The sequence below is a fragment of the Rattus norvegicus genome, chromosome 4 (assembly GCF_036323735.1).
Source record: "Rattus norvegicus strain BN/NHsdMcwi chromosome 4, GRCr8, whole genome shotgun sequence".
Lineage (NCBI taxonomy): Eukaryota > Metazoa > Chordata > Mammalia > Rodentia > Muridae > Rattus > Rattus norvegicus.
The window spans coordinates 140,823,172-140,839,051 of NC_086022.1; the positions used below are offsets into that span (position 1 = coordinate 140,823,172).

Below are 15,880 nucleotides of genomic sequence, written 5' to 3' on the forward strand. Positions count from 1 at the left end.
TTTTATCTCCCCATACTCCCCCTATCCCACCCCAACTTTTAAGTTCTGGCGTATGTATGATTAGGACCTTGGTATGTGTGTAGAGTGTTTCGAGGCAGAGATATTTTTCTGTTAACCAGAGAACAAAGACTCCGCAGGACAAGAATTCACTTCCTATTTGGATTTGCTCTCACTTTGTACCTTCAAAGATATGCCAGCCATTGTTAGACTACTCTATTTCTTGCTGTTTAAAATACTCATTTGAGACAGTTAAAGAAAAAAAAACATACTGTGGAAGGTAGAAGCCAGGCCAAATAAAAGAAACACTGCACCTTTTAAGCAGATGTATCTGTCTCTTCGAATATCGGTTTACTCCTGTTCCGTTCAACTGAACAACCAAACAGACTGTTTATTTGGCACAAACTCTGTAAATTGACTACTTGAAACACAGAGCCTTTACTTAATACTAAATCATACTTGTAATGGTGATATGACACATGACCAATCATTTCTACAATGATTCTCTTGTTAAAAAAATTGTTGCTCACAGGGAAAATCATCATTACCATATTTTATTCATGTTTGAATTTCCTTAGATTACACCTATACTTTTATGAGTCATGTCCATTCAAAGAGATGTATTGACTTCAGCTGTCTAACTACAATGAGTTTCTATAATCATTGAAAGTCTGTGGAAGAGACATAGCCCTGTGTATGACTTTCCTGGAACATTGAGGTAGCCATTCCAGGGGAGAGAAGGAGAAAATGAAATATAGATCAGACTTTAAGAACAGATCCAGAAAATGAGTGTAGCCAAATTGTCTGTTTCTTGCCACAGATGATGTTGTTATCTAATTCAATAAAACCATAAGTTCCCAAGGATTACACACACAGGATGTGCCCTATCTTCCTTACTCGGGGATCCCATAGCACACAAGGCAAAGGATACAGCATGGCAGCCATGATGGCTTACACAAACATACTTGTGAGCATGCGTACTGTAACCATCTACCTACCTTCCAGATGTGACCCAGATACAACCCACCTGTAAAATGATACAGTTAGTTTGCGATGACTGGTGTTCTATGCTTTTGTTCGAACTCCCTGAAGCTAAGATTGTTGCTATTTATGTTTTTCTTTTTCCCCTCAAGACCAGGTGTTTAATTAGGCAGCCAATTTGATGTCTTAGAAAGAATGGGTATCACAGTCTTAAATTCTTGAGCATGATGGTACCACTTTCTTACCTGCCGTGAGGATTAAGGAGCTACACAATCCCCAGGTGCAATACCTAGGTCTATACAGCTCTTATGAACATATTGGGAGTCTGGGGATTTTCGTTTCCCTTAAGAAATCACAGTATCCTGGTTCATTGAGACTGCTGGCACATCCTCTTATCCTCTAGGAGACTAGGGTGTGGGGTGGGGAAGGAACGAGGTATGGGAGTCAAGACAGAGTGCTGGCTCAGCAGTTAAGAACACCGGCTGCTTTTACAGAGGATCATGCTTTGGTTGGCAGCTCACAACTGCCTGCAACGTCAGTTCCAAGGCATTTGATGCCTTTTTTGGCTTCCTTACCAAGCCGGGTATATGATATATGTACCCACATAGAAGTTACTCATATACATAAAATAAAATATAAGTCTAAAATACAGTATCACCTATAGAGGTAAGTTAGATCTGGTTTGGGAAAGCCATTGTCTTCTGGTACAGTCAGTGAGATTTAATACCACAAACCTAGCATGGTTAGAATACAATTGCCCTGTAACCTGGCATGGACAGTGACTCCTCTGCCATTTTCAAGAAGTGCCTCTACCTGTTCAGATTGAAATCACTTTCGTTCTTCTAGTGACACAGAACAGCTTCCGTGAATGATCTAAGGGTGAACTTTATCTTCCTGGCTATGAAGATGGCAGATCCAGAATTCTTGTGTGATTTCAAGAGACTTGTGTCTCTTTGTGACCAGTGTACTTAGACTTTACTTGATAATGCTTTCTAAGAACCAATCCTGAGACTTTGTTTCATGCAAACTGGCACCCCACAGTTTAGTTGAAACAAAACATGTCCTTTCTTCCTCAAGCACATGAGTAAACAAGGGCTAAAAGTTTCAAAGCTAAGATATTTGCTTCCTATACCAGGCCTCCTAAAGTTTATCAAATCTCTCCCTCTATATCCAGGAAACCAAATAGCCCAAGCACTAAAATCTCTGCCTTGCCTTAGAAGAGTGATGAAATATGGTTTGCTTGATGCTAATGTTAATTTCCAGGCACTGAGCTTGACTAACCAAGAGAAAATAAAACTTTAGATGGAATGGGTTATTTATAGCAAATGCAAAGCATCATTATTATCAATTCTTATTACAGAATACACAGAAAAAATATCCCTTTTGTTATTTAAATATGGTTTGGCTACATTGAGAAATAGTACAGATGTTAATCCACAGCCTCCCAGCTGCATCCTGGGTAATCACTATTATGTTTTATTCCTATTTGGAATTACTGGTAATAGACTGTATATTTTTGTGTGAAATTCAAATCAGGGAGCACCAATGAATTGAGATGATTGATATTATATATACACACACATAATTTTGGAATTGGGGACAACAATAGAAATATTTCTTTCTTAGAGAAATCTCCCACACTCGCTGCTTGTCTCTGTGATCTTGTTAAAGAATTCTTTTCATCAAAATAGATGTGCCAAACATTTACTAAATTCTCCATACTTGTAATGAGCTGACCCTTGACAAGTAATCTAAATTTGTTTTGAAAATATCTGTGCAATTGTTGAAAATCTGGAGCATAAATATATGGATCTTAAAATATATAGTTTTAATACACAAGCATTTAAAACTTCATGACAGTGTGCTTTTATTCTGTTCTTTGTCTTCTTTGATAGCTCCTGAATTCTCTGGATAAACTTCTCATTGAAGTGATTTTACACATGTAATCAAGAGGAAAGAGAATAAGGACAAAATAATATATAAGATTGTTGAAACTACATTTTTATGCAGGCATATGTGTTTATGCACGATTTTGTTCCTTTCCCATTTATAATCAGTCCAAAATAACTGACCTACTCTGGGGTCATTACTTTAGAGAGAACTAAGACTCTGTGAGACTGTGGCTTCTCAGAGATTCTAAAGTTGGGAGCTGAACAGATGATAATTCATGTTCTTCCTCAGTCCTTATCCGAATCTTCTTACAGCAACATCATATGTGGTCTCCAGAATAAAATATGATACGATTCAGTCACCTTGTCCCCTTTATTTTCTTTATGTCTCACCCTTAACATGAGGCTTTAGGTTTTGATGTCTGAGTTAAACATGAGTGGTCTCGCCAGACTTTCCTTAGTCCCCAAACCTAACTTGATTTTATGTTTCTCTTTCCCAATTTACATGAACAAGTTCTACTTGGAATTTTCTTCCATCAGTTAAAAAACATTTATAAAGGTTTTCAAGACTCACAATTACAGGTTACATACGTATAATCATGCCTAAAGGTTAAACGGACTCGGATGTAATCTTCATGGCATGACCTTATGGCCATGCTGTGCTTCTACTGCAGTTTGTCAGCCAATGGCAAAATAAGCGAATTAAAGACTTTAAAATGTTTAGAAATAATTTTAAATAGAATATATCCTTATGGGTAACTGTACTTACTACCACATAGAGAGTTAAAATGAGTACGATACATCATTCCCTTAAGAAATTAATGATTCAAAGAAGGGAAAAGGCTTGAATGCCTTCATAGAAAACAAAAGGTTTCTTAGAGTAAAATCATCTTTTAAATCTTGTGGTTAAAAACAATGATAAAAGTCTAAAGGCCTGGGAGAAAAGATAGAAATTGGACATGATTTTGAAGAATAAAAATCCTATGGATTTTCCATTAACATAGGTAATGAGGGGGTACTTTGAATAATGCTTGTATGTATATGCCGGAATAACATATTCTACCCAGCTACTTAAATTATAGTTAGTAGCTTATTCTCTGGCCTTTGTTGCTATTCCATGACCAAATGACTACCACACATGTAGTTTCTCTTCTTCAAAAGCAAGATTTGGAAACAAATGGCACTTTACCTTTGCTGTGTGTCCAAGCACATGATCAGCTGGCTTAAAATTGGTCCTTTTGTATAGCCATTTTAGGAATTGGAACTACAGACTATTCTTTATTTGATATACATGATCATTTTAATTAGGTTCTCTCTGTATGTGTAAGCAAGCATACCCACTTGCATGTGTGCACAGTATAGAGCTGTTCTTTCTTATTAACATTTTTTTAAATCCTCGTCATTGGTTGGTTCCTACTATACTCTTTAATTACAAAGGGGGAAACTGTTGTCTTTGTGGCATTACAAAGCTCTCCAGAGTGTCAGCAGCACAAAAGGAACGTAGGAAGCACAAAATGTGAAGAAAATAAAAGGTTGGCCAGAGCAAATGGAACAATAAGACATGGAAGGAAGGAGAGGTGCCAGGCAGCCTGTGTCTGGGAGCTGGCAGTTAAAGGCATCATCAACATGTGACAGGGGAGCCATATCTTAACTTTCTACATACTGGGAAGAAGTTATTCTTCAATGAAAATTTTCATCTTGAAGCTGGGGACAGAATCTTGGGCATCATTGAGATTTTCTGCTTGCTTGTTTGCTTTTCTCAATGTGGTATTGATTCTGATGCTCCTATTGGGAAGGTGGTGTTCAAATGGACCTTTTCTCTTTCAGATGACTACACACTACATGGCCCAGTTTTTGTTCAAGAGCCAAGTCATGTCATGTTTCCTTTGGATTCTGAGGAGAAAAAAGTGAAACTGAGTTGCGAAGTTAAAGGGAATCCAAAGCCTCACATCAGGTTTGTCCACTTAAGCATGTGTTTCCAGCCTGGAAGGGCAGCATATATCTGTGATCATAGCCTTTGTGAAGTAGAGGGAGGTCATTCTGGGTAAACTCCAGGCCAGCATGATCTACATAGTCAAGTTCCAGAACGCCCAGGGCTAAATAGTGAGACCCCAGTTCCAAAACAACAGCAACAACAACAACAACAACACATGCACAGACACACCAAAAAGAAAAAGAAAAGAAAAAACAAACAAAACCAACCAACCAAAAAAGCATGTCTATATTATTAAAATTAAAATTAGTAATTACTCACAGAGTATTGAAGAAAAAGAGTTTTTAGAGAGGCACTGTGCATTATCCTGAGAAACATGAAGAAATGATCCCTACATGAAAAATACCAAACTTCGGTTTAGGTCAGTATTAAGGATTAAATGCCCCAAATAACCTTCCTTTTGAAAGCATTAACAATTTCTAATAACATTGTTAGCTACCTTTCTCATGCAACCCAGGACCACTTGTTCAGGAGATGTATAGTATATAGTGGTCTGGGTCCTCCCCTCAATCAGCAATCAAGAAAAATGCCCCATGGGCATGTCTACATGCCAATCTGATGGAGGCAATTTCTCAATTTAAGTTCTCTCTTGACAGTTGGCACTGTTTTTTGTCACATAGTTGAAAGCCAAGCCACTTATGTCTTAATATATACCCAAAGAAAATTAAATAATTCTTTGAAAGAAATGCCTGGTCTTCCATGTTTATTATGTCACTAAACACAATGACCAGAATATGAAATGAACTGGAATTTTCAACATCAAATGAAAAGATGAAGAAAATGTGATTCAAACATAACAGAAAATTATTCAGTCACAAAAGGAATAAAATCCTGCTTTGTTATCCTGACACTGTGGATGGCACTGCAGGACATTGTGTTAAGAGAAATAAGCCAGACATAAAATGGTACTTCTATGTTATTTCTTCTATGTAGGAGCTAAAAGAATTGATCTTTTAGAAATACAGGGTAGAAAGAGGGGTTGCCGGAGGACATGGGGGACTAGAGGAAAGGAAATAGAGAGGTTTGGAAACATTAACCAAAATATAGAAAGCAGGGCTTACTTGTAACTTTGTATGTTAGAGTTGGATTATGACAATTTATCATGTCTTTGAAAATAACTAGAAGAAATATCTAGGAATGTAGCTCTGTGGTAGTATGTTTCTATAGCAGGTTGAAGGCCCTAGATTCAATCCCAGTACTTGAGATGACAAAATAAGCCAAGAGTAAACAAAGTCTATCTTCCTGTCCTTTCTTCTCATCTATAATGTAGTTCAGTTAGTAGAGTGGCTATATACTGTGTATGAAGACCTAAATTTGGTCCACAGAACCACAGAGCCAAGGGATGGTGGTATGTAATTGTAAGACCACATTTAGGAACTACTACTTAAGAAAAAGAGGCAAAATACAAAAATTCAAGTTTGCCTTCAAATACCTAAGGAGTTTTAGGTCAGCCTTGGTGGATACATGAGACCCTGTCTCAAAGACAAGTAAATTTAAATTTAAATAAAAGTTAAAATGGTTAAAATAAAAATGAATCAATAAATAAAAGCCTAATTTTGACATTCTAAGCATAAAGAATGCAAAGCACCCTAATTTGATATTGAATCTTGTGTAAATGTAAATTTTTATCACTGTACCTCATAAATATGAGTTAATTGTAAATTCCTTTAAAGGAGAACAGTATACACGTGTCCTTAGGCACACAAACGCTGAGTTTTGGTTCCTACAGTCTCTTGCTAAAGGAAAATCTAAGACATTTTTGATATGGGATAAACATGCATGATACCAGAGAGAAGACCTGGGCTATGAGAAGACAGAATTAAGCAGTGATGTGCCAATAATTCCACATAAAATTAATTTCACTAAAAGTGATTAAATTATAAAGAGAATACTTTTTTTAAAAAATCAAAAGAAGAAAAGTTTAAATTCACAAAGTAATGGAAACATTTTAAAAAGGCTTGCCCTGGACAACCATTTGCTCCTGTGGTTAAGGAAAGAAATTAAACTGAATTCTTGTTTCACATTACACACAAGAATCAATTTCAGGTTAATAAAAGGCCTAAATTAAAACAAGAAAAAAAAAGAGCCATGCATATATGACTTTGGGGGACAAAAAGGTTTTTAGTATGATAGAAGATGTACAAAAAGGTTTTAGTATGAAAAGAGATATAGATATCATTTAAAAAATTTAACTAAATTAATAGTAACTATTCTGTTCAATGGAATAGATTGAGCTAAGTGAACTCTAGACTGTGGATTGAGGTTATATAAAGAAACCCTGTCTTGAAAATTGAAACAAAACGAAAAACCAAAAAAGGTAGAAAATTTTCCAAAATTGAAACAGGAAAAACAAGTAACCAAACAGAAAGGTTAAAAAATGTTCAATCGGCTCTTAGGACGTGATGGTCCCAGAGATATTCTTCCAGGGGCTGTGGTAAAAATCACCCTGATAGAAGCAGCACACAGGAGAAAGAGTTTATTTTAGTTCACAGTTCAAGCATCATGTCCACCTCGATGGGAAATCCCAGCAGCAGAAGTTTAAGGCAGTTGTTTAAATCACAAGACGGAGAGCAATAGATACTCATGCTCTCTACACTTCTGGTCTTGGGACAGTGTCCTACTCAGGGCCGTTTCATTGCCTGCTTCTTAGACATTTAATGAAGGTGAAGGGACCTCTTTGTTCTGTTAATTTTCATAAGCCTTTCGGTCACATAGGCCAGACTTGCATATTCTTCAAGGATACATTTTGAACTACCCATGACAATCAGTTAAAATGCGCTGAGGATGTAATTGAAGATTAGAGGTGGATAAAGGCACGGTCCCATTCAAAATTAACATAGGAGACCTCATGTAGAAAATACTATTCGCTTCATTATTTCAGGATCCCTTACAACACAAATCTTATGTAAGTTAGTTCGTTTACATTCAAATTTAATGCTAATAAAGTTATTGCAAGAATAAATAAGATGCATCTATACCACCCTTCTGGGCTCAGGGAATAAAGTGCAGAAAGAATGTAAGAGTTAGGGGACAAAAATGAATGCCCTAAAGGGCTATCTTCTTAGCATGATATGGCTGAGACACCCATAAGCACACAGTAGCAGTGGCTACCAGCTTGCTGAGGGAATAAAAGACCCCTAATTTAGAGGTAGTGGGTAGATGTGGTGAAGCCTTAAAAGAAAAAGATATGTTGTAGGGCTTTGAGAAAGGCCACCTGCTCTGCCACCTGGATAAAGAAAGAACATTCCAGAAAGAAAAGAACAACTAATTAGAGTGGGTTCGATAATTGAGTGAACAGGCCATTTGTCATCTGACACAAGATATTTTTGAAAGTGAAAGAACACTGTTAGTAATTACTGTAGAGTATCATCTATAAACCCTATGCTGTCCTGAACAAACCAGGATACATGGCCTCTCTGTGTATAACACAGTAAACTAAGTTAATGATTTGAAAACACACTGCAAAGTAAAAACAAATGCAAGAGGCAAGGTTACTCAGATATATAAATGATGAGTTAATGGATCCCACTTTGAGCACACAGCCGAGGGTAAGTTCACATGCTAGCTATAAATGAAAACAAATTTTGCAGCTGATTTTGGCAAGTTGCTGCATTGTTTTTCCTCAAACTGTGACCTTTAATTAACATTGCCTGTGTAACACTGTGTTTCTAGATATAGGGGCTTGCCTTGTTATTTAAAACAAGCCATAGAACAGAAACCTATTATGTTTTTTTAAAGATTGCAGGGGAAAGCTGGGGAGAGCTTTTAATCAAATGCATTAGCAATTCCAGGCAGTGCACAGTGCTTGCCTTTATCCCTCTAGCAGTTTGCTTGTGACATAATAGCAGTCTGGACCTGGGAGCTTAAAAACCCCCTGTTGTTGAAGGAGAGAGCAAGAGAATGAATAGAGATCAGGTGTTTCCTAACACCTTGCTAGCTGAACTTTCCTAGTCTTGGTGTTGACTTTCAGGGGGTTGAATGGGTGGGAAAATCTTAAAAGTGAGTGGAGATCTTCTGCAGCAGGTTTCTCCTACGACATCCCAACTGACCTCTTTTCTTTATATTTATTCCTTCAACTGAGCCCTTTCTTTACATTGTTTCTGCCCCTCTGTTTTGAAAGGATTGACCCTGACCTAGAAAACTAAAGAAGGTTTGCCCCTTGCCGACTTCTCTTGTATTAAAGTTCCCTAAGTGCAGCTGACATTACTGATTTTGCCCAGCAGCTCTTCCCAGGTGGAAGAAACCTTCTAGCAAATGCTTAGAGTTGGTTTGCTATGAAGTTTGTATTCAACTGAGTCTACAGAGAACAAATTCCAAGTCACAAAGGACCTGCCCCTCCCTGAGTGTCAAGTTCAAACGGTTAACAGAAGTTTTGTTTTGGTTTTGCACTTTTTTTTTCTTTCTTTCCTGGTGAATCTGTACACTGACTTCTTAGAGTCTGCACAACTGTACCTTGGGGAGGTTCAAGGTGGTGGTGTTTGCCTGTGTATAACCCCCACCCTTTGGAGAGAGTTTAGCTGTGCCTTCCCCTCGTAATCCTGCTTACAAGACACCAATTTGCCTTGCCCCCTGGGAAAAATCTCTTATTTACTCCAAATGAGCCTTGCCACTCCATTACCAATACTTAAAAGATTCCGCCAACATTGAAAGCAAATTGGGAGATTTTCAAGAGTGTTTCACTACACAATGAGAGGAGAAATTTGCCATGCAATCCACATTCAATTGGAACAAATACTGACTGCATTGCAATAAAACACCATAGCGTGCTTTATAACACAGACCTGACTGCATGTCTCATAAAACACTTTATTTTCTAAATCACCCCATCCCTGTTGCCGTTTGTATGTAAAAGCAGGCAATAAAGTAGATGAACGGACTTCGTGCACAGCCTTTTTTTCTTTTTTTTATTTTTTTATTTATTTTTTTTTTTGGTTGAGGGGACAAGTGCAGACAAACCTATAGAGGTGTCATTATTCCCACAGCCAGCCTCATGAAAAGATTCACATGGTCCCGGTCCCACATTCCACACTCGGCTTGCAGCTCACATTATATTGCAATTTCCTCTTTGAGTTCTTAGATTTGTCATATTAAATTGCTCTGCTATCATTTGAACTGAGAGTTATGGCCAAGACGTGATCAGCTGACTAAACGCAGATGTGTAGAGCAGGCAGGCAGTTCTAGAGGCTCATGTGCAGCTACCACTGCTGGGATATAACTTGGCTGTTCTCTTTATTGCTTATTACTTTCTTGTCTGTGTCAGAGCACAGAGAGAATTACGGCAGAGCCGAAAAACACTGTCGGTTTCTAATATCCGGCTTCTTATACACAAACACATAAAGAACTAAGTCCTCTTTCTGCTTCTAGCCTACTTTCTCAGCCCTCCTGTTTCTAGAATTTTTTTTTTTTTAGACTTCAAAGACATGGCTGTGAAGGAACTCATGCCACTGGGCTGGGTGAGGCAAGCATGGTTGATGAATTGTGTAGATGCTCAAAGCTCAAATATGTACTAGGGAAGCAGAATTTTGAACACGTTAAGCTCAACAAGTGTTTACTGAGCACAGTGAGAGGGTTAAATTCTAGACTGAAAAAACTGAGAATATAAAAGTAATTTGGGTAAATCATCTTGTGGCAAAAGCATTCTTTGCATCAGGAGTAGGAGAACTTCCACAGGACATCTGAAGAACGTTGACCCACTCTGACTAGAAATAAGGACAAGGATTTCACTGGAAGATGCGCATCTCCTCCCCAAACTTTTTCTTTTCAAGACAGTCTCCCTATTTAACCCTGTAGGGCCTGAAGCTCACTGTGTAGACTAGGGTGGCTTCCACAGGAGTCTGACAGCCTCTACTTCAAGGGTGCATAGTCTAAAGGCAATGGGCACACCAGGGGACGTGTCCTATGGGATAGACTTTGGTGTTCAATGTACTGGCTCAAGTACTTGGGGAATGGAGGAACGAAGATCAGGAGTTTGGGGTTATCTCAAATACAAGAATACAAGGTAGATTGAGGTCAGCCTGTGCTGCATAAGACCACATATCTGAAGGACACATGCAGACACAAACATACATGCCCCCCGCACATGTAACTTGAAGCTAGCAGACTGACAATTTTATCACTTAAATTCTTTTGCATTATGTATTCATAAGCACAGTGCCCTGGGATGTAATAAAGAACTGCACAGTGGGTGGCCACGCACATGCGCACTTCTATTTAGGTAAATGGCTCTCGTTATTTTAAGAAAGTAAAACGAATAATTCTCCATTGCTACTCGCTTTGTTGCTTTGAATCAATTTCCATTGTGCTACAATCTTTTTGAATGTTTTCAGCTCCTAGGAGAGTCTTGGTAATTCATAAGCTATCAAAAAAGCAGTCATTGAATTATGTTAGTTCAAAAGTTTGTATGGATTCCTATCAATTCCTATGGATTCCTGAAAGGTGACTTGACTCAGATAAGGTTCACATTCTTTGGATGTCAGTGACTCTGAGAACAGAATTGCGGACTCCGTACCAAAGCTAAGCTACTGAAATATGTCTCAGTAAAACTCATTTATTGAGCTCACTGCTACATCCAGATTCACAGGTGGCCCATGGAAATGAACAGAGGACAAGAAAACATTCTTTGCTTTGGTTACTTAATAGCCTGTAGCTCACTGGGGCAGTTGATTGGCATTTTGAGTGCCAGTGGCTAAAGAGATCATCCAGTTGATCCATGGCCAGGCAGATTTGGTTCCCGAAGCATCTCAGATCAATAGAGTTCTTTTGCTTTGGAACCAGGCATTTTAAGAATTGAATCAAAATAGGCTCGGCTGCAGTTTCAACAACTCTTCTGCTGTTTCCCTGAAAGTGGTATATTCTGTCCTCTAGATACACCTATTTAAACAGTGTTTGTCAACCAGAAAAAAAGGACTTTTTACTAAGCAGTTATGCTTTAGAGAGAGTTGTAGAAATTATGTTTTAAAAAAAGTCCCCCACAAGAAATTAATTATTTGTAGCATTGTATGTCATCTCAGAACAGGAGCTAAAGTGAGATTGTCATCATTTACTATGAAAGATAGCCCTCTCCCCATAAGCACTTAAGATGTCACCATTGCTGGATAGACACTTTTTAATATATGCTTTACCATGCTTCAAAACCCACACTGGCGATACTTCCCAGGATCTCTAGTTGTTATCTATTTTAGACAATTCAGAAATATTGATTAATATTACAAGGCTTTATCTACTGGCATTTTTATACTATAGGTGGAAGTTAAATGGAACAGATGTTGACATTGGTATGGATTTCCGCTACAGTGTTGTTGAAGGCAGCTTGTTGATCAATAACCCCAATAAAACCCAAGATTCTGGAACGTACCAATGCATAGCAACAAACTCGTTTGGAACAATTGTAAGCAGAGAAGCAAAGCTTCAGTTTGCATGTAAGTAGCCATTATATTGCACCTCCAATGTTTCTTTGAGCTTGTGTATACTGTATGAATATACGTTACAAGTGTTACCTTCTGAGACTGCATAGATTTGAATAAGGCATATTATAGCTTTATTTTTTATTTATATTTAGAAAATAGTTTATGAGACTAATGAACTATAACGTGTAAGGAAAGGGGTATGTTTCATAGAGCCTGAGATAGTTTGCTTATATGGTTATTTGGTATATGATTTAAATACATATACATTTACACAAGTGTTAGAGTTTTACAGATGATAAGTACATGCATGCAACATCTATAAACATTAAACAGAATAACTGTAAAAAAACAATTGAATTGTTAGCAAACTAGTGTTGATAAAAAACACTTTAACAGTACAATTTGGAGTGGTGGTGTAGCTTAGTGGTCAATACACCAATAAATCCTATTATTGTTTTAATACAGTAGAAAGATATTTATGTCCAATAATGAAAAATAAGGATATAGTTCATTCACCTTTTATACTTTTATACCAAATTAGAACACAGAAAACAGATTGCTAGGTCTTGAGATTTGCATTTAATAAACATCATTGCCTGTGTGAAGGAAAGTAGAATTTAGAACTAGAAAACTGAAAATCGAAATTTAGCAGTAAAAGCAGTAAGTACACATTCTACCGCAGACACCTTGAGGATTGCTGTTCAGCTAAAGTTTTAAGGGTGTATGCATTTGCATATGATTATATAGTCCCTTGTATAAAATCTCAACTCGTATAGCAGTATGTTAATATCAAAGGTTTTGTAATTACTAAGTCTGTTGGTAGTAACACTGTAGAATATTCTCATTAACAAAACCTACTCTGGGAACAGAATATCAAATATACCTATTATAATATTCAGCACTTCATCTTTTATTGCTTTTTGATGGCACTTTTTTATAATTGATAAATGAATTTTCTAGAAATTCTGTGTGTATTGTAAATGTCTCCTGAGATAGTCTTTAGTATCTTTGGGTAAACACAAAAATAGGAGGGTAATGCATCTGATTAAGGGCCATAAAACTAATGTGCATATTTTTCAGATACAAGCAAGTATGTGGTTGTTTTTTCTGCATGTGTGCCTGTACTTGTAGTTTCCCCATGACCAGAAGAGAACGTTGAATCTGTTGGAATTGGAGTCATGAGCAGTTGCTATGTGTGTGCTGGGAACGGAACCTTGGTCCTCTGGAAGTCCAGCCAGTGCTCTCAACTGTTCGGGCGTCTTTCCAGCCCATTTCCAGTTCTGACTTTATATATGAAACTAGTCTGTTCTTAAATATGTGAAACTATATCTTGTCCCATAATTAATTTTTCCTTCAAGTCTTTAATGAGCAATTATCTTCTTCACAATCTTGTGTGAATTCATTTGTTAAGTTATGGTCATATGAAGAGAACTACAATTTTTTATGTGTGCTATAACCTTTGCCAAAGACACTAACACCAATATATCCATGTTGTGACCTTCCAGTGTAGCAATTGTAGTGGGCACCCTGTTCATTTTTAAAAGGGATAATTTCATAGTATAACCTTATTGTTAATTTACAGCTTATTTAGTTATTTTATCTTTTAAATTAAATTCAGAATACAGTATTATCCTCTGTTATATATCCCTTCTCAGCACTAGTCCTTTGGTCTATCACAGTTGAAATTGTTTTAAATATATATTTGTTCAGCTGCCCTTCCTACATGGTAGTGTTCCCTGGGGTACTATGCATTCCTTCCTTGGGTTCGGGAGTAGCTTGTCTTCCACTGTGCATTTCCTGATATGAAAAATGCTGCTGGCCATGTTGATCTCCTTCTTCCAGCCTGCTAAAACTAATAGTGAGTTCCGGGCCATTCTGAGCCCCAGAATAAAATATTGTCCTTTAACAACAAGAAACACGAGGGGGGTGCAGGTCAGTTGGCAGGACAGCTGGCTGAGCAAGTGTGACGTCCTGGGTTTGATTCAACACTACATAACATTACATGCATTTTTATTTTACATGAAATATTATTTGCCATAAAAGCAAGGGAAATTTTCTTATAAAAGCAAGATGTACTGTCTCTTCAGTATTCATTGCTATTGCTGTCTGGTCTCTTTTCATCATGAACCTTGTTTCAACTATTTATCATAAAACATTAAATGATCTTTTAAAAATGTAAATTATATCATTCCCCTTCTTTGCTTTATGTCTTCTGCTGCACCTTGAAAAATTATATTACCACATCTTATTTTAACTTATAAGAAAACGATGCTCATTTGGTTCCAGAGCCTTCATACTTTCATTCCCTTTGCCTGATACTCAAGATCCCCTGTTCCACTTGTTCAGTTATCTGATTTCTTTAAAGATTCCATTCTTCACTTCAGTGTAATATTCTAAGGTGGTTTGAGTAAGAATGACTCACATAGGTTATTGTATCTAAATGTATGGTTCCCAGTTCGTTGACTTGTTAGGAAGGATTAGGAGGTATGATCATGAGAGACTAAGCTTCAAGGTCTCAAAGCCCATACCAGGCCCAGTGAATCTTACCTCCTGCTTATTGGTACTTTGTAAATTCTCACCTATAGCTACTGCTTTGCTCCAGTGCCATGCCTGCCTACCTGCTGTCATTTTCTCCACCAAAATGGAAATTATCTAACCCTCTGAGATTATAAACAATCCCTCAATTACTCCAGAGAAGCAAATAACCCTATTTAAAAATGGGGTACAGAGCTAAACAAAGAAATCTCAACTGAGAAATACCCAATGGCTGAGAAGCACCTAAAGAAATGTTAAACATCCTTAGTCATCAGGGAAATTCAAATCAAAACAACCCTGAGATTCTACCTCACACCAGTCAGAATGGCTATGACCAAAATCTCAGATGACAGCAGATGCTGGTAGGTTGTGATAAAGAGAAACACTATTCCATTGTTGGGATTGCAAGCTGGTACAACCACTGTGGAAATTAGTCTAGCGGTTTCTCAGAAAAAATTTTCGTAGTACTACCTGAGGAGCCAGGTATACAACGCCTGGGCATATACCCGAAAGATGCTGCAACATATAACAAGGAGACATGTTCTACTATGTTTATAGCAGCCTTATTTATAATAGCCAGAAGCTGGAAAGAACCCAGATGCCCTTCAACAGAGGAATGGATACAGAGAATGTGGTACATCTACATAATGGAGTACTATTTAGTTATCAAAAACAATGACTTCCTGAAATTATTAGGTAAATGGTTGGAACTAGGAAATATCCTAAGTGAGGTAATCCAGTCATAAAAGAACATACATGGTATGCACTCACTGATAAGTGGATATTAGCCTCAAAGCTCAGAATACCCAAGATACAATTCACAAACGATATGAAGTTCAGAAGAAAGTCCAAAATGTGGATGCTTCAGTCCTTCTTCAAAAGGGGAACAAAATACTCACCAGAGGTAGAGAATGGGAGGACTTGAGAGGAAGAAAGGAGGGGGAAAAGGAAAATGGTAGGATCAGGTATGGGAGGAATCAAGGATGATATACAGAGGGTCAGGAATTTAAACAGAGTTGCTTAGTACTGGGGGATGGGAAACTGGGGTAGCCACCAGCAAGTTCCAGATGCCAGGAAAG

At 37.5% G+C, this 15,880-nt stretch overlaps 1 protein-coding gene across 13 annotated transcripts in view; it reads left to right on the top strand.

The window, feature by feature from the left end:
- The window catches only part of Cntn4 (contactin 4), a 997,076-nt gene that overhangs the window by 642,476 nt on the left and 338,720 nt on the right, over positions 1-15,880 (top strand). For all 13 annotated transcript variants that reach the window (XM_063285413.1, XM_063285419.1, XM_063285414.1 and 10 more), the window contains 2 exons: positions 4,695-4,821; positions 12,103-12,278. In XM_063285413.1, the coding sequence (XP_063141483.1) occupies positions 4,695-4,821; positions 12,103-12,278 (303 nt within the window). The remainder of the gene's footprint in view (positions 1-4,694; positions 4,822-12,102; positions 12,279-15,880) is intronic.